Genomic DNA, 23,150 nt, shown 5'->3' with positions numbered 1-23,150 from the left:
ACTGGCAGGAACCCAACAAGAAGCCTTCAGAGATGGGGAGGCTCGTGACCAAGATGGCAGCAGAGCAGCGGAGCTCCGATACCGTGTTTGAACTTCTTAACTCTTTCCCCGCCATTGACGAAATTTTCCATCAATCCGTGTTTTCACTGTTATACTGTAGTTGCAGCTGTTGCGGATCGTGTGAATTACTTTCCTTAAACCAAAAACAAACAAACAGCTTTTTTGGAAAAATGAAGGACCGGGTGTAAAGTTTTCGCACTGGAATCACCAGTATCCCATAGCAACGTATATAGCGCCAGTCGCTCTGAATGAGGAAATGTCGACTCTGCAGGTAAGTGGTAAATGTCATGCACAGTTTCAAAAGCCTTAAAGATGATTATGGAGACAGACTCCGACAATTCAATATATGATGAACCTTCAAAAGAACCTTTTAGAGACAGCAATAGAGAAATAGAAGGTGAGGGAGACAGACACGGGAAAACAGACCAGCGAGGGTCTCACACAGAAGATGAGGAAGAGGGGGGCTGGAGGGGGGGCACTGAGCGACGCAGAGACAATGACAGACAGGAGGAAGAGAAAAGAGACATTTATAGTGGACATTCAAGGAGAAGACAGACACGCAGATGTGGGACAAGACAAAGGACACCTGGTCTTCATCTGTTAGACAATGTGAGTTCAGATTCTGACTGTGGACATGGAGCAGATTCACCACAGATGTGTTACAGCGCCAGTAATGTCAGCAGGGACACGGGTAAGACACTGTTTTATTTGGCTTTAGTATGAAATAAATTAATACATATATTCATACATAGATAAATAACTGGATGTCCATATAATTATTTACAGATCAAACACAGCAGGTGGTCCAACATGAGGACGTGGTCCAACAGGAGGATGTGAGTCAGCCAAGGAAAGGCCAGAAATCTACAGTATTTACATTTGTTACTTTTTTTTTTTTTTAAATGAGGAATATTGAAGTGTTTATATCAAAAAGCTAAACTAATATGTGGAAGACTTATAATTGATGTATGTAAATGTGTAAAGTTTATAAGGAACCTGGTGCTTTAGAAGATGTTTTGTCTAAAGTTTGGTGTGGTTTCCCCTAACATTCTGTGGAATGATGGGATATCTTAGAGCTGTTTGTTATTATTGTTCATTCATTCATTTTCTGAACCCGCTTTATCCTCACTAGGGTCACGGGGGTCGCTTGGAGCCTATCCCAGCTACATAGGGGCGAAGGCAGGGTACACCCTGGACAAGTCGCCAGTTCATCGCAGGGCTGAACATATAGAGACAAACAATCACTCTCACATTCTGTTATTATTGTTGTTATTATTATTTTATTTTGTGATTTTTGAATACAGTGTTACTGTTTGTAAATAAGAAAGAGTCAAAAATCTAAATAGGAAATCAGTTTTATCTTTAAAATCAATGTCTTTGAAAAAAAAAGTAGTTTTCTCAGTTTTTTGCTCAAAATTCATTTTTTTCTTGAAAATTACCAATATTCAAATGTTTATATCTCACGAACAAATGAAGATAGAATAAATTTTTTTCTTGTGTTTAAAAGTTGAAGTTCTGTTCTTTTTTTGATGTATTCAGTGTTCACATACTCCTAACACAACATTTTCAGTGAGCCTTCAAAGATTAGTGAATGTGACCAAAAAGGCAGGCGCTGGCCGCCTTTTTGGGCCCCACTGTGAAATGCTCTGGCAGGGAAAGAGTTAATAAAACCCTTATAAACTGCCAATATCTTATAAAAAGTAAGTGACAAGGACATGCCAAAACCACTAGGTGGAAAGCAGTGTGAATTTTTCACTCGTGGAAGAAGTACGGGTACTAACACAATCCAGCCGAGCTCTCCATGTATATATATATATATATATATATATATATATATATATATATATATATATATATATACACACACACACAGACCTGATCAAAATCTTAAGACCAGTTGAAAAATAGCTAGAATTTACCTTTTGCACATTTGGATCTTAATTAGGTTTTTAGTAGAGCTACAATATACAAAAGCAAGAAGGGGGAGTGAGACAAAAAGCACTTTGAAAAAGTAATTTATTGAAAACAAGTAAACTGAAATAGGCTGTTTATCAGCTGATCAAAAGTTTAAAACCATCGCTCCAAAAATTACAAAAAACTCTCCAAACCAGAACAAAAAATTTTCTCAGTAGGACTCAGTAATGAGTAGCTCCACCGTTCTTGTTAATCACTTCAAAAATTCGTTTGGGCATGCTTGATGCGAGTGTTTCCAGGAGGCTGGTGGGAACATTGCTCCAAGTGGTGAAGATGGCTTCACGAAGGGCATCAACTGTCTGGAACTGATGGCCATTTTTATAAACTTCCCTTGCCATTCATCCCCAAATGTTCTCTATGGGATTTAAATCAGGGGAACATGCGGGATAGTCCAAAAGAGTGATGTTATTCTCCCTGAAGAAGCCCTTCGTCAAGCGAGCATTGTGAACTGCAGCGTTGTCCTGTTGAAAAACCCAGCTGTTACCACACAGACGAGGGCCCTCAGTCATGAGGGATGCCCGCTGCAACATCTGCACGTAACCAGCCGCCGTTTGACGACCCTGCGCCACCTGAAGCTCCAGTGTTCCACTGAATGAAAAAGCATCCAAGATCATGATGGACCCCCCTCCACTGTGCCGGGTAGAAAACATCTCAGGTGGGATCTCCTTGTCATGCCAGTAAGGTTGGAAGCCATCTGGACCGTCAAGGTTACATTTTTTCTCATCAGAGAATAAAACTTTCTTCCACCTTTCAATGTCCCATGTTTGATGCTCCCTGGCAAAGTCTAAACGGGCAGTTTTGTGGCGTTGTAGGAGATGAGGTCTTTGAATTCGTTTTTTGTTGAAACCCTTTTCCGTCTGATGGTTATTGCGCTGCAGCCGGCACCGGTAAGGGCCTTAATTTGGGTCGAGGACCGCCCTGTGTCTTGACGGACAGTCAATCGGATCCTCCGGCTCAGCGCAGGTGTAATTTTTTTGGGTCTACCACTTGACTTTTTTGTTCCATAATGCTCAGGATCTGTCAAAAAATTTAGAATGACTGTCTTACTGCGTCCAACCTCAGCAGTAATGGCACGCTGCGAGAGGCCTTGCTTATGCAGCTCGATGATCCGACCATGTTCAAGAAGAGAAAGCTTCTTAGCTTTAGCCATCAGGAGGGGAGGACCGTGTGAATGCCCGACAGAAAATGAGAATTTTGAGCAGATTTTGGCTCTTACAGCCTGCGGTCTTAAACTTTTGATCAGCTGATAAACAGCCTATTTCAGTTTACTTGTTGTTTTCAATCAATTACTTTTTCAAAGTGCTTTTTGTCTCACTCCCCCTTCTTGCTTTTGTATATTGTAGCTCTACTTAAAACCTCATTAAGATCCAAATGTTCAAAAGGTAAATTCTAGCTATTTTTCAACTGGTCTTAAGATTTTGATCAGGTCTGTATTCAAATATTGACCAAAAGATAAGTATTTCACGCTCCTTTTACCAATCATGCCAGGGGAGTTGTTACGTTAATTCATAAATCAATACCATTTAAAAAATCTAAACTCATCATAGACCCAGGTGGGAGGTATATTATTGTACAAGGAAATATTTTGTCACAAAAAATAAACTTTATTAATGTATATGGCCCCAATGAAGATTCACCATCCTTTTTTGAAAAACTATTTTTAACGGTTTCTAATTTAGAGGGCCTGTATATTGTAGGAGGCGACTTCAACTGCACCTCCGGTCATAGATAGATCTTCTCAAAAAGATAACACACATGTTAACACAAGAAAACTACTCAATAACTATATAAAAGATCTTGGATTAAAGGATATTTGGAAGGTTACAAATCCTACTAATAAGCAGTATTCATGTTTCTCAAACATAAAAGCCACTCACGCATTGATTATTTTTTTTAATATCTACGAAATTACAATCATATGTGCAAGAATGTTGGTATAACAGTATTGTGATAAGTGACCATGCACCGGTCTCTATGAAAATACTATTAGGTAAAGTTGAACGGTATCCAAGAAGATGGAGATTGCAAACATTTTTGTTTAAGGATGAAACATTTGTTAAATTTGTAGAAAAATGTATAGATGATTATTTTGAAAACAGTAAGGATGAAACCTCAGCCAGTATAAGATGGGAAGCTTTTAAAGCTTATATTAGAGGAGAGATAATCAGTTAAGCAAGTACAAAAAATGAAAAATACAACCAAGTAGTACTATCATTAGAACAACAAATTAAGACCCTAGCAAAATGAATTCTATAATAGTAATGATCCTGAAAAACTACATAGATTAACTATCATGAGAGCTAAATATGATAAATTTACAACCGATAAAGTGGCAAAAGGTTTACTGTGGACTAAACAAGTGTTTTAAGACCAAGGATAAAAAGCAGGTAAACTATTGGCATGGAGAATTACAAAACAGAAAGCTGAAAGAGCTATTCTTAGTATTTAAACAACCGAGGACAGTCTGACTTCAGATCCCATAGAAATAAACAAACACTTTAGAGCATTTTATAAATTGTTTTATCAATCAAAATGTAATCCAAATGATGAAACCCAAAATAAATTTCTAGACAGACTACCATTTAGAACTTTATCAGAAGAAAATAAATTGACACTTGACAGTCCACTCACAATTAATGACATATCAGAAGCTATAAGTGACATGAATAGTGGTAAAGCACCTGGACTGGATGGGCTGCCAGTAGAATTTTATAAAAAGCTTTAAAATAAGTTAATACAGCCACTACTTAATATGTTCAGAGTGTCTTTTGAACTGGGTGTTCTCCCTGCATCATTAAGATTGGCAACAGTTACTCTTATTTTAAAACTAGTGCTGGGCAGCGATTAAATTTTTTGATCACAATTAATCGTGTGGATTTCTGCGATTAATCACGATTAATCGCATAGTTATATTGTGTGTGTGTGTGTGTGTGGGGGGGGGGGTTGCCGGCATCAACAGCGTGTATTTCCTTTCAGTGATATTTCAGACTTGAAGTACTCTGGTGATAAAAAAAATAATTCCACATTGCATATCAACCCCACCATCTGAAGACATTTAAAATGAAAATGTCCATGTAAAAGACCGCTACTTTTCTCCATGTTTATGTCCCCACCAGTTTATTTCCGGTTGTGAGTGACTGACAGGAGTCTTAAGCCCACTAATAAGTATTAATACTAATAATCCTAATAATATGTGATGTTCAGTTGTTAAAAGCAAGCAAAGATGGCCCTCTAGGGGTCGGAATAAATTGCACTAACGTATTTGTATTTGTAACGTACTTGTGGTGTTACCGTAGTCAGTTCGAACATAAGAAGGACCTAACAGACACGTTTATTTCACTCTGTTTGTATGGCCTGAAAAACATTTGCCTGTGAGTGTTTATGTTCAGTTGTTGTAAGAATGAATAGTATAAAATATCTCTTTGCTGTTGGATAAAAAGACGTTGAAAATCTTAAATTAATCTGTAAATGCTAATCATTAGTGTGTCTATGGATTTTCCCATTCAAGTTAGCATCAAGCTAGCGATCTTTTTCCCATTCATTTAAATGTATAATGCCATGTAAATGTACTAAGGCAATGAACATAACTGAGACATATTTTGTTGCAGTTTTACAGTGAGTCTCAAGTAAAAGATTTGGAGAGAAGTTTTCGGCGTCCGCCTTTTCTTGGGAAACCTGTTGTCTATCTGCCGAGCTAATTGCTGCACGCACACAAGCAGGGGCAGAATATTATGAGTTATAATAAAATGGCATTAATGTGAGATTAAAAAAATTGTCGGCATTATTTAATGAATGTGTTAACGCGGTAATAACATGTTAACTTGCCCAGCCCTATTTAAAACCTAACAAACCATCAACAGAGTGCTCGTCATACAGGGGAATTAGTCTCATGGGATGTGATATGAAAATATTATGCAAGGTGCTCTCCGAAAGATTAGAAAAATATATGCCAAATTTAATCGTTGACGACCAATAAGGTTTTATTAAAAAAAGACAAGGTTACCACAATATCAGACGAGTTTTAAATATATTATTTGAGAAACATGATGCAAAAGATACAGCAATGCTGGCAGTGGATGCATGTCAAGGATTTGACAGAATAGAGTGGAATTATCTTTTAAAACTACTTCCAAGATTTGGATTAGGAGAAACATTCATTCAATGGGTTAGACTGTTATATACAAATCCTACTGCACAAATTCTCACCAATAATAATATTTCTCAAACCCTTTAATCTACAGCGTTCAACTAGATACGGATGTCCATTGTCCCCATTACTGTTCACATTAGCTTTGGAACCTTTGGCCGTTGCAGTAGGAACTCGAGAAGGAATATCAGGTGTCAGTATTGGAGGACTAAATCATCTTATTTCATTGTTTGCAGATGATATAATATTTTTTGACAGATCTTAAAAATACCCTTCCCAGCTTGATGAGTTTAGTTGATGAGTTTGGTGAATTCTCTGATTATAAAATTAATAACACCAAGTCTGTAAACACTGAATTTACAATTGCCACAGATGGTTTTAAATATTTAGGCATCAAAATTACTCCAGATATAAACAAAATAGTTACTACAAACTACAACCCCCTGGTAGAAGAAGTCACAGGAGCGTTAAATCAATGGTCTAATTTACCCATATCCATAATAGGGCAAATAAATATTATAAAAATGACATTTTTGCCTAAATTTTTTTTATTACTTTCAGATAATTCCCTTGCCATTACCACCTTCTTTCTTTGATAACTAAAACAAGGTATTTAATCAATTCATTTGGAATAATAGAAAGGCAAGACTGCGTCTTAAATTACTATACATACCCTATGAAAGAGGAAGCCTTCAAATTCCAAATTTAAAATGGTACTACATGGCAGCACAGCTAACATCAGCTTCACACTACTTTTACACAAAATCACCCCCAATCTGGGTAAATATTGAGCAAGAGTCTATTCCAGAATTACCAATATGCAATTATCTTTATTCTGCAGATTTACATAAACTGAAAAAACTTATTATTATTTCAACATATATGTACACATGTTCACAAGAATATACTGTATGTATGTTATTTGTACAGTATATATATATATCATTTGGTGCAAGTCTACATGGTGTGAATGGGTGTGTGTATGAGTGTTTGTTGTTTTGATTAATGTTTGTTACGTATATTATTTACTTTGTGTACCTTTCAACATAAAACTTAAATACCAATAAAAAATATTGTGAAAAAAAGAAGCCTTCAGAATAAAGATGGATGTAACAGTTTCTTATTCACCATTATTATAATTATGTTGGATATATAATCTTCCATTTTGAGATTAAGGCAGGGCGAGAAGGGAAAAAAATGAATCACTGCACTTGTCGCAAGAAGAACCTGTGGGCTCACAAGCCCCCTCTGCCATGAGACAGGAGTACTGGCTGCCCCACTTGAGTGCCTTTTTTATGCGGTTTTATGATTGATCTGCAAGACTGAACAAGTTACATACATACATTTTATACATCATTCAGACTTTGAAAAGTCAGGACATATTATCAAAGTGTTTGAAACCGTTCTATTGGCGATATACAGAGAGACAGCAACACACGCCAATTGCATGGGATGCCAGCACAGTTTTTGAGGGATTACACAATCCAGGTGAGGCAAAGCTTGCTGCTACCACAATGCACAATCTCTTCCATGTATTTGAATAGGAAATGCAGAAATTCTGCAATTTTGTTTTGAAAAATAATCAAAATGATTGGAATCACACAGAAAATAAGTTTATAGTACAGATCAGCGGACAAATAACATTTATTTTATTTCATCATCATTTGTTTTTTTTTTTCTTTTCATGATGAAAGCAGAAGAGGCTCTGCCTCCCCTGAATGCACGTCACTGCTGGACACCATACCTGGTCTAGCATATGTGGTAGATTTGAATCAAATCAGAGTTTTTAGTGAGATTTTGTAAAAATTTTGTTCCATGTTATCAAAACTGACCTTTGCCCTAGACCTTCCAAAATGTAATTATCATTTGCAGTCACTGTCATCTGGAATTTGCATAGAAATCAGCAACATTTGTTCAGAATTGAAGGTATTAAACTACTAACAAACAGACATTGCTAAAAACATAGACAAAGCTCTGTCAGGTTATATCACACTGTGTCTTCACGGTCCCTGTCATCCAGGCTCTGATGCTAGCTCAGTCGTGTGCGTCTCTCCCCTACTTCCCCCACGTCATGGAACTGATGGTTCATGTGGTGCTGGAAGAAGAAGCTACATCACGGGAGCCCATCCCAGACCCTCTGCTGCCCACTGTGGCCAAGTTCATCACTGAGTTCCCTCTGTTTCTCCAAACCATCGTTCACTGTGCCAGGAAGACTGAGTATGCCCTGTGGAACTACCTGTTTGCAGCAGTGGGAAACCCCAAGGATCTGTTTGAGGAGTGTCTCATGGCTCAAGATCTAGACACAGCTGCTTCCTATCTGATCATACTGCAGGTAGGAACAAAAAGATGTATAATGAAAGAGAAAGCTGTAACACACAGTAGGGCAGCATGATTTGGTGAGAAATCTGAGTAAAGATTTGAGTCTACTTGCCTTGTCTATCAAGGAAAATATACCGCACTACTCTGCATTTTGAAATGTGTAATTTGTATAAAAAGACATACAACTACAAACACTTTCAGTTAGCATTTTTACACTGTACCTCTAGCTACTCAGTGTCACTTAATCTGAAATATCACCAGACACACAGTGGACCTCTAAATCTGCCTTCACATGCTATGGTAAATACTAGTTATGAACTCAAAAAATTGCACATGAATGCCCCCTCATGTCGGATTTTCCACCAGAGAACTGAGAAAAAAATGTGATACACAAGCTGGTGAGATGAAAATATCCTTTGACCTTTCAACATGGCGGAGAGCAATGAAGGATTATTCTCGATTGATAAACAGTGCTTTTATTAACATTCTGCTGCTGTTAACTGATGATTTTACACATTTATCGTATATACAATTTACACAAAAAAAAGCAGCAGCAGATGAATTAACATGTCCAGAACTCTTTCACCTAAGTAGCAGGTCACTGAATGGTGTGTCAGCCAGTTTTCATTTCGCTACAACAAAAGCACTTGAAGGCAGCATAAATTGCAGCATTTTGTAATTATATACAGTACATGCACAGTCTGATATTATTAGTGGTAATAGTGGTTCTATCAATCAGCTATGACAAACATTTCTGTTGCTTCATCCCTTCCCTGTTTTTCTGTGAAGAACATGGAGGTACCAGCGGTGAGCAGACAACATGCCACTCTACTCTTTAACACAGCTCTTGAACAGGGCAAGTGGGACCTCTGCCGGCACATGATCCGATTCCTCAAAGCCATCGGCTCTGGGGAGATGGAGACTCCACCCCCAACTCCTTCCACTCAGGTGAAGCGCTAGCCACAGTACATCTTAGTTTCCACTTAGTCCAACTGAAGTGTGTGAGCCTGAACATGGTTCCTCTCTGTCCTGTCTTCAGGAACCCAGCTCAACCGGGGGTTTTGAGTTCTTTAGACATCGGAGTATCAGTTTGTCTCAGTCTGCAGACTCCATTGCTGTGGGCAAGTTCAATCTGCAAAAGACATTAAGTATGCCCACTGGACCCTCTGTTAAAGGGTACGAACACACACAAACACACACACATAGGTAGTACCAGGATTACATGTGTTAGACCAGGGTGATTAGACTTCAAATGTTTCAAGACATTACTAATTGGTCATTTACTCTGTGCTCTATTTAACAGGGTTAGGGTTAAATGGTTAAATTAAACTTTTCCTCTTCATGTTCATTAAAAATAAGTCATTAAAATTAACAGTTATGATGACAAGAACTAGCCCCAACAATAACAAATGTGTTGAATGAATCCTGGTGTAGGAGCAATTTGTCTATTTAGTGTTTTGTTTAAAGTTAATTTACTGTTTTGTTTACTAATTTAGTATTTTTTGCTATTTTTTTTTTTTTTGTTTGTTTGCTCTTTGTTTGATTAATATTCAGAATATATTTTTTTGATTTTCATGGTTATTGCTTTCATTCTTTAGTATTTAGCACCTTTTTTGTTTTGTGTTTTCTTATTGGTTTAGACCACAGGTGTCAAACTCCGGTCCTCGAGGGCCGGTATCCTGCATGTTTTAGATGTTTCCCTCTTCCAGCCACACCTGGTTCAATTAATGATCAGCTCATCATCATGCTCTGCAGAAGCCTGATAATGATGTGATGGCTTCCAGTTGTGATGGAAGAGGGAAACATCTAAAACATGCAGGATACCGGCCCTCGAGGATCTGAGTTTGACACCCCTGGTTTAGACCGTGGGCACCTGGGCATAAATAGGCAGCACTAAGGGAGATCAGCATGCACCTGGGTGGGCCAATGGTTTTTTATCAGTCATTCACAGACAACTAGACAACCAGTCAGACGAACAGGATGAGCAGGAGAGACAGCACAAAAGGCCTTGGTTGTTGTTTGCCTGCAAGAATCCTTAAAATAAACTACTTGAAATACATCTGTGGTATGGACATTTTGTTTTTCACTGCGTAAACCACAAACCCATGGTGCATTGAGTGGTTATTTGAAGTATGTTAAAGTCTTGAGTCGATTATAAGTTGATTTAATTTTGATGACAAATAGCCACTACACCTGGTGTAAAGTTCCAGATTAGTTAAATAGATCTCATGTTATATAAAACACTCTTAAATTCTATTTACGTATAACCTGGATTTCCCATTTGTGTCTAAGGGGTAAGGACCTTGACTCCAAAATAAAGCCAATGCACCCTATTATTTTAGGGTGTAAAACCACTGATTTCCACAAGATGCTGCTCCAAAAGGCCCTGACTCCTGTATACAGACAGAGTCTGGTTTGACCTGCTCTATATGTAAAGTGTCATGAGATAACTTTTCTTATGATTTGGCATTATATAAATAAAATTTGATTGATTGACTTACGCTGAAGTTCTCTAGAAATGTTAATTGTCAGTACATCCATATATATTTTCTCAGGACTCATTCTGGTCTCATGTGTTTTAATTGAACCAATAATAAATGTTCTGGTTCATCTTTAAATTGCTTTCATTTCCTCCGCCAGGAGGTATTGTGATCGCTTTGCTTTGTGTGTTTGCGTGCGTGCATGTGTGTTTGTTTGTTAGCAAGATAACTCAAAAAGTTATGGACGGATTTTCATGAAATTTTCAGGAAATGTTGATACTGGCACAAGGAAGAAATGATTACATTTTGGTGGTGATCAGGAGCGGGGGCCCACTGATCTGCCTTGGTGGAGGTCTGCGGTCTCCGAGTGCTTTTCTTGTTGTTTTTTATTTTACTTTGTAATTGAAATTTTTGGGTGAATTTAAAGCCTTGAAAGGTCTGATAGACAGTTTGCTCATCTGCTGAAACTGTCAGAAGACTGTTAGAGCTTCTGTTTGGATAAAATATTTTTCCTGATAGAGCTCCACTGTATCTGTAGTTACTAAGTTCAATGACATTGATATGTAAATTTTTGAAGGATACTGTTTTGCACTGTCAGGAAGCTGGTGTTGATCTCCTACTCCTCGTGCACCTCTAGCCTCCTTTGTCCAAATAAGATTGTTCCTGGGTAGAATCACAGTGGCTTCAGCTGCTTGCTGTATAACATCTATAATCTTGGTCTCTTGGTCTCTCTCTTGGTAATCTTAATCTTGGTATGTATGTATGGTCATTGTAACAGCAAGCTTTTGCACAGTATTGTATCCTGATTAAAACATTTATCGTTGTATTGCCCTGTCCGGTTTGAAATCCTCATGTAACTTAAATGTAAACTTAACACATTTTCTTACCTCTTTCTCTTGCTTTGACTCTTTCCAGTCGGGATGTGGAGTGTGCAGAGAACATGTATATTGACATGATGCTTTGGCGTCATGCCCGTCACCTGCTGGAGCAGGTACGCCTTCGTGACCTGGGATGCTTCTCTGCTCAGCTGGGCTTTGAGCTCATTGGTTGGCTGTGTCGCGAACGAAACCGTGTGGCCCGGGTTGACGACTTCGTTTCAGCATTAAAAAAACTCCATAAAGACTTCCTCTGGCCTTTCCCAGTTATCCCTGTGGGAAGCCTCAGCTCACCACTGAGGAATGGAAGGTGTCGCACAGGTGAGTCGTAGGTTTATCTCAGACAGGAGCGCTCAACAGATTTCATTGAGTTGTTCTTCTATTCAGATGGATAATCTCTCTCTGGGTTAAAAACTATTTTGCAACCATTCAGTAACTTTTTTTACAGTACATACTGTACTATCTAATGTTATGGAATATTGGCCTTTGACAATAAAAACATCTCACTGTATTAGTTGAGGAAAGTGCTTTTTGTCTAGAAAATACAGGTCCTCCAATTACTACTACTGCTTATACTGGCAAGTCTTAACCACCCCAAATGTATAGTTTAATAGTTGAGCTCCCCCAAGTGGCCATCTTGTGCACATAATGTGAGGAATTTGATGATCAATGGTGTCAGAGTTGAGTTGGTTGCAAAGTCTCGACCGTTTAGCAGCATACCTCCCATTGCAGCAGCACTAGAACAGCATACAGCTAGAGCAGTTATTCAAGGAGGTCATATCTGGGGAATGGAAAATATGACGGAAGCAACCCCTGCTCAAGTAGATTCCACCCAGTGGGGTTGGAAAAAGGTCAGTGACCTTTGCAAGCCATACTGGACATCTCTACCTGAAGCCAGCAAAGTATGTACAGAATTGACCAAATGTTCATGCAAAGGAAAATGTACTAGATGCAACTGTGTTAAAGAGAGCCAAGTGTACAAAGTGTGAATGTGACAAAACTGCCCAGTAATAGTGTCTAAAATTCTAAAATATGTGCACAGATATAACAGAATCTGAATAATGAAAGCGAGTATATATGATATTATTCGTTTACACTCAATATTTAATATAAGCTCACGCTTATAGCTTGATAAAAGTATTAGTATATTTCATGAATATATGAGTTGTTTTGCATACAACTGCAAAATTACATAGCAGTTGTATGGTGACATAGTTCTACAGTAATAAGTGTTTCACATTTTATTAGTTGATGCAGCATTTTATGCAAAATGTCACCCTTGCTAAGAAATAGACCATAACATAAAGTTATTGTATATGTAACGTAAGTGTTATAAAAAATAATTGTAGTGTAACTTGTTAAGAACACACTGTTTAAATCAGAAGCCAAAAATATCATTTAAAAAGTTATTAACAGCAGATTGAATTTTCTCTCAAAAGTCGGATGACCTTTTTTACATTATTACCACTCATACAGTATTACATTTTGCTTGTAGCGTATCACAACCAATAAATTATTTGTAGCTAGTGCTGCCGCAATTAGTCGACTTAGTTGACCATGAAAATTAGTCGACGGCAATTTTTTTGTCAACAAGTTGTTTTACTATAGTCCGCCTATTTATTTTTGGCCACACACCTGGGGAATCCATGCCGGCATTGGTGCTTGCAGCTGTACAGCCGCACCTCCGAGAGAGACAAGGAGAATAAGCATCTCATAAGCATCTTAGGTTTCACCCCCTCAACCCCGGTCCACGGATCCGTGCCTACGTCAGTCATTCTTACAGTTCACCACCACCCTCCCCCGTTCCACATGGGATCGGTGCAGAAAATAAATGTACAGATAGTTTTGTTTTTTTCTTTTATGCATGCTGGTGCCTTGATATGCGCCCACTGTCTCAATTTAGGTAATAGGCTAGTCCAGACTCTGACTAATATGGCATAGCCTAATGGAAATTATCTTATGCTTAAACTTAAGCTTAATCTTATGCTTAGATTGTTAATAGGCTACATAATGTTTTAAACACTTTTAAAACATTATGAGCTTCCAACAAAAGTAGGCTGTGAAGGTTCAGGTGAAATCCCAGACAGGCTCATTGTGTATTTTTCTCTTCTCTTTTTGTCACTTGTAGGCAAAGTAGTCTGACTGAATTCATCCTTCTGATGAAGGACTGCACGCCTCAACTAGCATCAGTACTCACTGACAGTGTTCTGAAAATGATTGATAGAGATATGAGACCATATTTGCACCATATATATTTGCACTGTTAAGCAAATACTCACTGGAAATTGTAAGGGCCTATTGTAATAATATTTTGTTTTATATTGATATAGCTAGCCATTTGCTTGAATGGGCTCTATGCACAGCCCCACTACTTTCTGAACTTAAGGCAGCTCCTTTATTTCCTGTTTTTCATTATTGGACACACTGATTAATCCAGGTGTGCCTGACCACAGTAGTCCCAACTAGACAATTTCCACACGCGGAAATCGTGAGAGGGGGTTGGGGGGGGGGGGGGGGGGGGGGGGGGGGGGGCACGCTGTCAGTTTCATTCCGAGGTCGTTCACGACAACAGGTCCCGCTCGCAATCGCAAGGTCGCGTCCACGTCCAGGCCCAAGTGGCGCACAGCCGAGGCAAATTTCCGGGACCGCTAGATGAGGCCCAAACGGCGCACAGCCGAGGTAAATTTCCGGGACCGCTAGATGGCACTATGAATCGGATTCAATATCGCTGTGTCATTGTGTTCGAGGCAGGAACAACATCAACCAGGTCAAGTTTGGTGCTGATCGGACAAAAAATGACAGAGTTACTGTGCAGGACCACTAGGTGGCAGTGCTCAGCCAGATTCGGTATTATTTCATTCAGGGAAGTACTAACATACACCAGGTCAAGTCTGGTGGAGATCGGACCAAAAATGACAGAGTTACCGTGCAGGACCACTAGGTGGCAGCATCAGTCTAATTTAGTATCATTTCATTCAGTCAGTATTTACAGCTGCCCCCCTTTCTTAAATTCTACCTCTACCCCTGCACCAATGTAATGTGACTCCAATGACCCTTAATGACCTGTCGTTGCCACGGTGACGTTCAGGCTGTTAGGGGGAAGTGTGCTTGGAGTGTGCTCAGACTGCAGAGAGACAGGCAGAAAGAGCTGTGGAATAGGTCCCAAACATCTGCTCATTACGGAAAAAGCGTAAAAGATAGGTGAAAACTAAAATGATCATGACTGGCACGAAGAGCTCAGGAACACACAGATATGTTTTTCTTCCTTGTACTGTGTGAAATGTCAGAGTTACAGCAGTGTAAAAACAGTCAACTTATCAGGAAAACCACAATCTGTTTGTATTGATTTGAATAGGGGAAAAGGAGGGGGAAGCCTTCATTCTACTGCCAGCCATTTCACTTTAGAAAGAGCTAGGTCTTCAAACTTAGGTTCATATGAAGCCCAGGAACTGTGACTACATTTTTGGAAAGAATCATTTGCCTCCTATGTATCGTTTGGCCGGGAGGATGAGTTATCCACAAAATTTTGAGGTGATTTTCAGCTGTTCTCACTCTAATGAGATTGGTATGCCAGGAATGCGTGCTCTGTTTTGGTGTTTTCTGACAAATCTGACCCTTTTCTAAGACCCATCTATCAAAAACCGCAAACCTCATCCTCAAACAAGGTACATTTCTGTGGAGACGACAAAAATGCCTGCGTTTTAAAGTTTAAATGAAGTCTGTAGGTCAAAGTATGGCGAAGCAGTAGCAGTCAGAAAAAAGTGGATTTTTGTGGCTGATTTTTTCCTCTCCCCATTCATTTCTATGGGACTTTTTTTGCATGTTTTTTGCCCATAACTCTGTGAAAAATTAATGAATCTCTACCTTGAGTAGCACACGATTCCCAATGAAACCGCACATTTTGATATATTAATTGCAGGGGTCCTCCCAGCGGATTAGGCTGAATTAATCGGCGAAATGTTGTCCGGAAGATGGAGAATAATATGTGAAAGAGGCGCGAGCAACAACAATAGGTGCTCGGGCCCCTAGGCCCCGAGCCCCTAATAAGAAGCAGCAGTCACACCTGGATTAATCACTGTGTCCAATAATGAAAGACAGGAAATAAAGGCGCTGCCTTAAATTCAGGAAGTAGTGGGGCTGTACATAGAGCCCATTACTTTGAGCAATTTTATTTTATTTTTTTCCGGGGGGGGGGGGGTCATCCCACTTTGTAATTTTTTTGTTTGGTAATACTTGAGTTATTTATATTCTTTACATTTACCATGGTACAGGTGACATTTTATGTTTTGGCCTTTGAGTTTATTCAAAATAACATGGACACAACAAAATAACAAACACTTGACTTAAAAAAAATTGTTTAGATTAGTCGACTAATCGAAAAATTACTCGAAAGATTAATCATTAGAAAATTAGTTGTTAGTGGCAGCACTATTTGTATTTGCATAACATCGAAGTAAAACACTCCACTCTGAATTTAAAAATAACGAATAGTAATAAGAATACAACAGATTTAGTGATGCCACCCTTTTTTTTCTATGGTGATGACCTCTAACAGGCAGCACTGCCCACCAGGGGGCTTTGTCAAGGCGGTTCCACTTGTACAAACATTCCCGAGGTCAAGTATGCCAAGTTTCAAATTTGTTACAAAAAGTGCACAAGTTTTCACCTTAACTACTACACTAGTAATGGTGTGGTCATTTTTAACTTTATTTTACATTCTTCAGTTTTTGTTTTTTGATCACAGTATTTCTACGTAACCTTGTCAAGTTGGTCCAAAAGTCCAAACCATCAAAAAAATCTTTTCACTCTGTAGTTTGATCTGAAGCAAAACCACTTATGGTGAATGTTTACAATTATACATCATCTGTGACTTCTCATGTTTTGTTTTGGTTTTTTTTCCATCTCTGCTCTTAGTACTCAGCACTCGGCTATTGAAGTCGCAGTCTGCTGACAGCTTGTTGAATAGTGACATGGACACGGCGCCCCCTCAGGCCACTCCCAGCAACCACATCTGGCTTGACGGGATTGGGCAGAGGAGCAAAGACATGGACACAGCCTCATCCGCTCCCTCCAACCAAAACTCACCACAGACATATGACGCCTTCCTGTCATTACTCACTAATAAAGGTACCAAGACTTATTTCTGTCCTAGGTGTTCAAATATTCATTCATTCATTCAAGCTTTAGTAAGGACACAAAAACTAGGTCCATAGGATAAGATAAAAACATATGCAATAAAAAAGAAAAGAAGTAGCATAAATCCATATGTTACTTACACATAAAGGCTTTATCGCCAGTGAGACCACATTTTAGAATTTTTTTTTTTTTTTTTAAAGGTTATCTTACCTTAATCTAGGTCATTCCATACTTTAGACTCTAACAATTAATGACAGAGATTTTCTTGACTAAAAGTCATGTTGTAACTTTTAAGTCCAGGATGTGGCTACATCCTAAAGCTCTACTCTAAGTATTTTGTAGGTCTGACTTTACAGTTGTCAGGCTACAGTAAATGCCATCATTAGTCTGTGAACCTAAATCTCACTTAGTGTGTTGTTTTTCCCTGAACTGGGCTAAAAATTGAACTACGTAATATAGTGTTATTGACAATTTACAATTTCAATCACTTGTTCTGACTACAGGAACTGAAGCCAAAACATTCAAAAACACTCCTATATGCCACATACAACTGGAGAAACACATTCACAGTTAATATATCACAAAAAGCAGACAGGCTGCATTTAGAATTTTTACTGAGCCAGAAAGGTCTCCGGGGGGAAAATCATCCTGATTTTGTGATTTAGCCATTTCTTTATGATTGACAGAACACAGCTATGATGTCTTAAATTAAGTCAATATATTGCTCTAACTCTGAAAATTGTTTGCAATGTATTAATTTAAATATTTTTTGTCAACATCAAATAAAAGAACAAATATTCTTCTGTCATACATATTTCATCCTACCTCCCAACACCATCTGTGATTCTCCATCCCTCTAGTGGAGGAGTACAGTATTGGCTCAGCTACAGACCTGACTGAGACCAGCTCAGTGGTAGACGGTGACTGGACAATGGTGGACGAAAACTCCTCCACTTTGAGCCTGAGTCAGGCTGAGCTGGAGCACATCTCCATGGAATTAGCCAATAAAGGTCCACACAAGTCCCAGGTGCAGCTCAGGTGATGATCCTTATACACCTTAGTCACAGCAATGATCACCCTGTTAAAATATGTTAAAAATTAATAAATGAATGATTGAATCTGTACTGACATTGAGTTGAAGTGATGTTTTGTGCATTGTGTAGGTACCTCCTCCACATTTTCATGGAGGCAGGCTGTCTGGAGTGGTGCGTAGTCATTGGTTTGATTCTGCGGGATGCCAGTGTCATCAAGCAGGTGATCAGCTTCCTGGACAGCCCTGAAGTTCCTCCAGAAACAGTGCAGAGTGTCCAGAACGGCCTACTGGCTGTTGATGCATGGGCTTCTACTGACTGGTGGGTGTAACTTGCAACCTGTCCACATCCTGTGATAAGATGAGGATGGTCCAAAAAAGCAGTGAAATAAATTCAATTAATGTTAAAGTTTAATCTGAGCCTAATATAGAGTATATGATAGGCCTGTAACGGTACACAAAATTTTTGGTTCGGTACGTTTTCAGTTTTGAAAGCCACGGTTCTTTTTTTTTTTTTTTTTCGGTTCAGTACGGGAAGAAAGAAAACCCCTCAAAATGTTTTTAATGCATTTATGAATTTTTTAACATTTCTCCCCAAATTTTTGGAGACAATAGAATATAGAAAAACAGGAATAATATTATTCTGCTGCTATAAATCAAATAGAAAATAAAATAAATAAAATATTACTAAATGTATTTTGAACTTTGTATTTGAACTTTGTATTTTTGTATTTTGTATTGCACTTTTCCCTGGCAGGTAGTTTTGAACAAACAAAAATCTAATCACAGTTCTGTCAGTTCACATTCTGCATAAAAATAACAACAAAAAAATTCCACATCAAGTGCAACATTAAGAAGAGGACAAACTCATATTCTCTTTTAACAAACTGAAGAGCAACATTGACAACAAAATTAACCAAATTATTTATTTTAGGATAGTGAACAAACTGTTTAGGCCACTTTGTGTATTTGTGTCTGTGTGTGCAGGGTGTGATTTGTCAAAAATACAGAGGGGGGATGTGTTGGGGTTTTTTTTGTCGCAGCCGGGGATGGGGTGGGGGGTGTGGTCCGTAACTAACGCTGGCGTGAAACGAAAGTGAAATTTTACATACTTTCAACGTCCAACTCCCGGATTCTATTCCTCTGTTATACAGCGTGTGTGTGTTAAGAGAGAGACAGACAGAGAGAGAGCAGGTGTTTTAGAACTACCATAGTTCATAGGTCCCAAACAGCGTTCGTCTTATCTTCTTTTTCCTCATTGTTGTCTTTCACCGGGAACCTGAACTGATCTCAAACGGGACTGTAATGATGGCGGAGGGTCTTCAATCTTTTCCTTCCAGGTTGACATCATATTTGTTGGTTGTTTTTTTTTAACCTTAGATCATCTGCTATTTCATATTTCAGGTCAATGTGCGCTCCTTCAATATGTCCATGTGGAACTTGGCGGATTTAAAGTTCCGCATCGAACAACGTCTTCTGTCCCTTTTTCTTTTTCTCAACGTACTGTGCCGTTTCAGTACAGCTGTGTACCGAACCGAACAGGTGCATACCGAAACGGTTCGGTATGTGTACTGTTACAGGCCTAGTATATGACACTATCTGTAGGCACTCAGGTGACATGTACTATATAGGGAAACACTGATATATCTGTCAGACATTGGTATCAGTCAATATTTGTTGATATTAGTTTCTGTCAGTGTCAGCCTATAAGATTTCTTTTCACAGCACTGACAGATATTTATCAGTTATATCAAGTTTTTTTGTTTTTGTTTTTTTTTTTTTCAGAAATGTTTGAATCTGTGTTTAAAGGACTGAAGGACTTCATAACTAACGATTTTTATAGTTGCATAATGAAATGTTCATTGGTGAAGTGGAACAAATAACAACCAAAACAAAATATAGAAACAGAAAGTAATCAGTGTCAGCATCAGGTGTCAGCTAAAATATAATTTAAATATTTATATCAGTATTAGCCAAGAATTTGGACTGCACTTGGTGCAGCACTGGTGCTATGTACAGTAAATAATGACAGATTTCTCTGAATCTAAACATTGGGGATGTTTGATATAATGTGAGTACACAAGTCCATAAGATGCTAAATGAATCACAGGTAGTGGTCAAGTCCTTATATCCATCTCATCTCTCTTTAGCCAGGGATACAAACCGTTTCTGAACCTGATCCAGCCACAGCTGCAGCAGCTCATGGAGTCAACAGCTGAGCAGGTGCAGCCCGAGGCCTTCCAGCCCATCAGTCCCAACTCCAAGCTGGGTGGCTCAGAGGGGCTGGGGGGCACTCCGTTGACGCGGCCCGAGGACAGTAGAGGAGTGGTGTCTCCACTGGGCCTGGCCCTGCCTTCCCTGGAACCTGCGGGAGGGTTTTCCCGACCTCCATCTGAGGACTGTCCAGCTGAACAGACAGAGGAGCAGGGAGAGGAGGAGGGGGCTTACGACTGCACCTTGTCCTGAACTGTCCTGGACCCTCTACAGAAGCAGATGCTGACTGGAAATGTACTTTATTTTAGTGTGTGTGTGTGTGTGTGTGTGTGTGTGTGTGTGTGTGTGTGCACAGAAAGTACCTTTCCTGCAGGTTGTTACTTCAGTCAGTATTAGCCACTCTTGTGTTGACTATAGAGACCTGTGGTCACAGAGGGATAAACCACAGCACAACCAGCAGCAGGCTGCAGTGCCATTCATTCATATGTCTGTGTCTACATGTTCTTCTGGAGACAAAGGTTTGGACTTCTTCACATCTGGCTGTAGTTTCAAATGTCTTTGGCAAATTCAGCTGGATGTAGGGCCAGGCAATATGGCTTAAAGGTCCAAATCAGGTATCAATAATCATCGTGATAAATGTGAAGTGTCATTATTTCTTTTAAGTTGAAAGAGTAATTTTTGAGCCTGAATGAAACCCAGAGTTATTCAGTGGTTTTAAATGATTTGTAAAACACAAAGCAACACTGAAAATAAAAAATGCAGTGCGACAAAACAATATAAGAGACATATCAAGATGAAAACAACATGAATGAAGTAACAAAAAAAAACATGAGGCAAAAATGTTGTAAGACGTATCAAGAAAAACAATGAAAAAGGCAGCATAAAACAGCAAACAAGCCAAAATCAATGTAAAAGATAAAAAAAACCATGTGAAAGTACACTGTAGTCCCTCTACTTGTTCTTCACAAGATGCGAGCACTTTTTCTGTCCTCAGTCCAGATCACTGTCGACACGTCCTCTGGTTAAAAACATCTGATCATGGCATCATGCTACGTCTCAAAGTTAAATGTTAAAAAAAGCTCTAGTCATGAACCATCCACAAGATTGCAGGATGTGCTGCGGTGTGTCACACAAGGTGTTTCATATTTTCATACCTCACAATTTAAAACTTTTTTGTGATAACCTTTTTTCAGTTACGGTGTACAAGATAATTTTTCTCAGTGATACTGTGTCCGTCTCGAGTCTGAGCCAGTCACTTACCAGACGTCCAGACAGACTGAGCAGATCAGAGATGAACTGGACAGATTTAGAGGCTGCAGTGCAGTGACAGGGTTTCAAACAAAAGGACACTTGCAACAAAAAAAACTTTAGGATGATTTACGCAGCTTTTTAACACAGCTTCATTTTGAGAGCTCTGACATGAGAGCCACAGGTGTGTGTTAGCCATCCAACAATGGAAACATGTTATCTTTTCTTATTGCTACTTTCTCATTGATCAATATGAAAGTATCACTTTAAATTGTGAATGAACCTGATGTCATCCTGGCCTTGGCTGTGCTTCGATCGTCCACTCCCGCATTCCCAGTCAGTCTCCCTGTAACATAAGTATCACAATGCTACAGATGACAGAATTTCACCATTTGTGTGTGAATCTAACACATTATATTGTGTCCATGTGTGTGTTGAGATTTCATCCCACAGAGCTCATTTTATTGTATTGCTTATCTTATTTATTGACCTGCTCTAGCTGAGTGCTCCTTTCTGAGTGGTGACATGCTCCCCTGCTTTAGTTAATCCAACGTGTGTATTGGCTCCAAGCACTAAAAGGTGTATCACATATATGTCAGTATTATATTGTGCAATGTATTGAAATGTTACTCAGCTTTATTTTTGTGTTGCTCAGTTTTTACCACTTTATGTTTGTTTTTCTTCCCCTGATCTGATTTGCTTGCTTTTACTTTTCCTCATAGACCAAATTCTATTTTCTAAATGAATTGTTCATTTGTCTGTTTGTACAAGATGAGCTCAGTGTTGGTACAGATGAAATTATTTAGATTTTTTTTAATGAATTGTCTGTATTGTTTGAGTACTTGCTACTCAAGAAAGGGCAAAAAAGAAACCAAGCCCAGGGCCCTGTGTTGCTGTGGGTTCATGTACCGGTGGCGACTCAGAACGAGCCTACAGCTCCACTACGCTGCTCCGCTGTAAGCTTTACTTGACTTGAAAATAATTTGAACTTTGACAAAACCAAAGACTTTTTCGTCCAGAGGCCTTGTGTTTTGCTTTGACCGAGCGCTTGAGTCCTTATGCAGAGGGAGCAAAACCTCACACACACACACACTCTGTCACACTCTTCTCAGCAAAACAACCATTGAAGCTTCAAACTGGTGATGGCGCGTAAGACAATTTCCTACGGAAATGTATCTTTTTCTGTTAGTTCTTCTTTGTATGTGAGCAGGCCAGTGTGTCCCATCCTCATGTACAATTTTAAAGTATCGCCTTTTCCATGACTCACAGGAGCAAGCAGACATCCTCAATGCAGTGTAAAGATATTCTCTTGTACAATTGTCTTTTCTACTTATGTGTGGTTTTTCTACTCATTTTTTTCCCTTGTACATAAAAGATCAATAAATTATTTTTAAAAATGATTGGTGGATACAACTCGTTTCAGCTCAGTTTTTTAATTATTTGAACAGTGTTGGAACAACGGTGTTGCCAACTGAAATCTGCACTCTGTATTTCTGTATGTCTGTATTTATTACTTGTCTTTTGTAAAGCACTTTAAATCAACCAGTGTATGAAACAAGTGAAAAAGTAGGCGGAGCTTACTAATACCCCCGCATGGTCACACAGCACTTTGCCTGTTCTGCTCACTGATACCCTGCCTACTCAGGAATTCATTTTGAGTCTTAACT

At 38.9% G+C, this 23,150-nt stretch overlaps 1 protein-coding gene across 4 annotated transcripts in view; it reads left to right on the top strand.

The window, feature by feature from the left end:
- Positions 1–22,883, top strand: part of ric1 (RIC1 homolog, RAB6A GEF complex partner 1) — a 155,023-nt gene extending 132,140 nt beyond the window's left edge. For all 4 annotated transcript variants that reach the window (XM_030149116.1, XM_030149115.1, XM_030149117.1 and 1 more), the window contains 8 exons: positions 8,202–8,513; positions 9,290–9,448; positions 9,540–9,676; positions 11,896–12,176; positions 16,770–16,982; positions 17,852–18,029; positions 18,155–18,343; positions 20,172–22,883. In XM_030149116.1, coding sequence (XP_030004976.1) covers positions 8,202–8,513; positions 9,290–9,448; positions 9,540–9,676; positions 11,896–12,176; positions 16,770–16,982; positions 17,852–18,029; positions 18,155–18,343; positions 20,172–20,487 — 1,785 coding nt within the window. In that variant the 3' untranslated portion in view covers positions 20,488–22,883. The remainder of the gene's footprint in view (positions 1–8,201; positions 8,514–9,289; positions 9,449–9,539; positions 9,677–11,895; positions 12,177–16,769; positions 16,983–17,851; positions 18,030–18,154; positions 18,344–20,171) is intronic.
- The last annotated feature ends 267 nt before the right edge of the window (positions 22,884–23,150 follow it).

This window comes from Sphaeramia orbicularis, chromosome 12, assembly GCF_902148855.1.
Source record: "Sphaeramia orbicularis chromosome 12, fSphaOr1.1, whole genome shotgun sequence".
NCBI classification, from domain to species: domain Eukaryota; kingdom Metazoa; phylum Chordata; class Actinopteri; order Kurtiformes; family Apogonidae; genus Sphaeramia; species Sphaeramia orbicularis.
The sequence above is the reverse complement of the archived record's forward strand: the minus strand, read 5'-3'. Positions and strand labels throughout refer to the sequence as shown.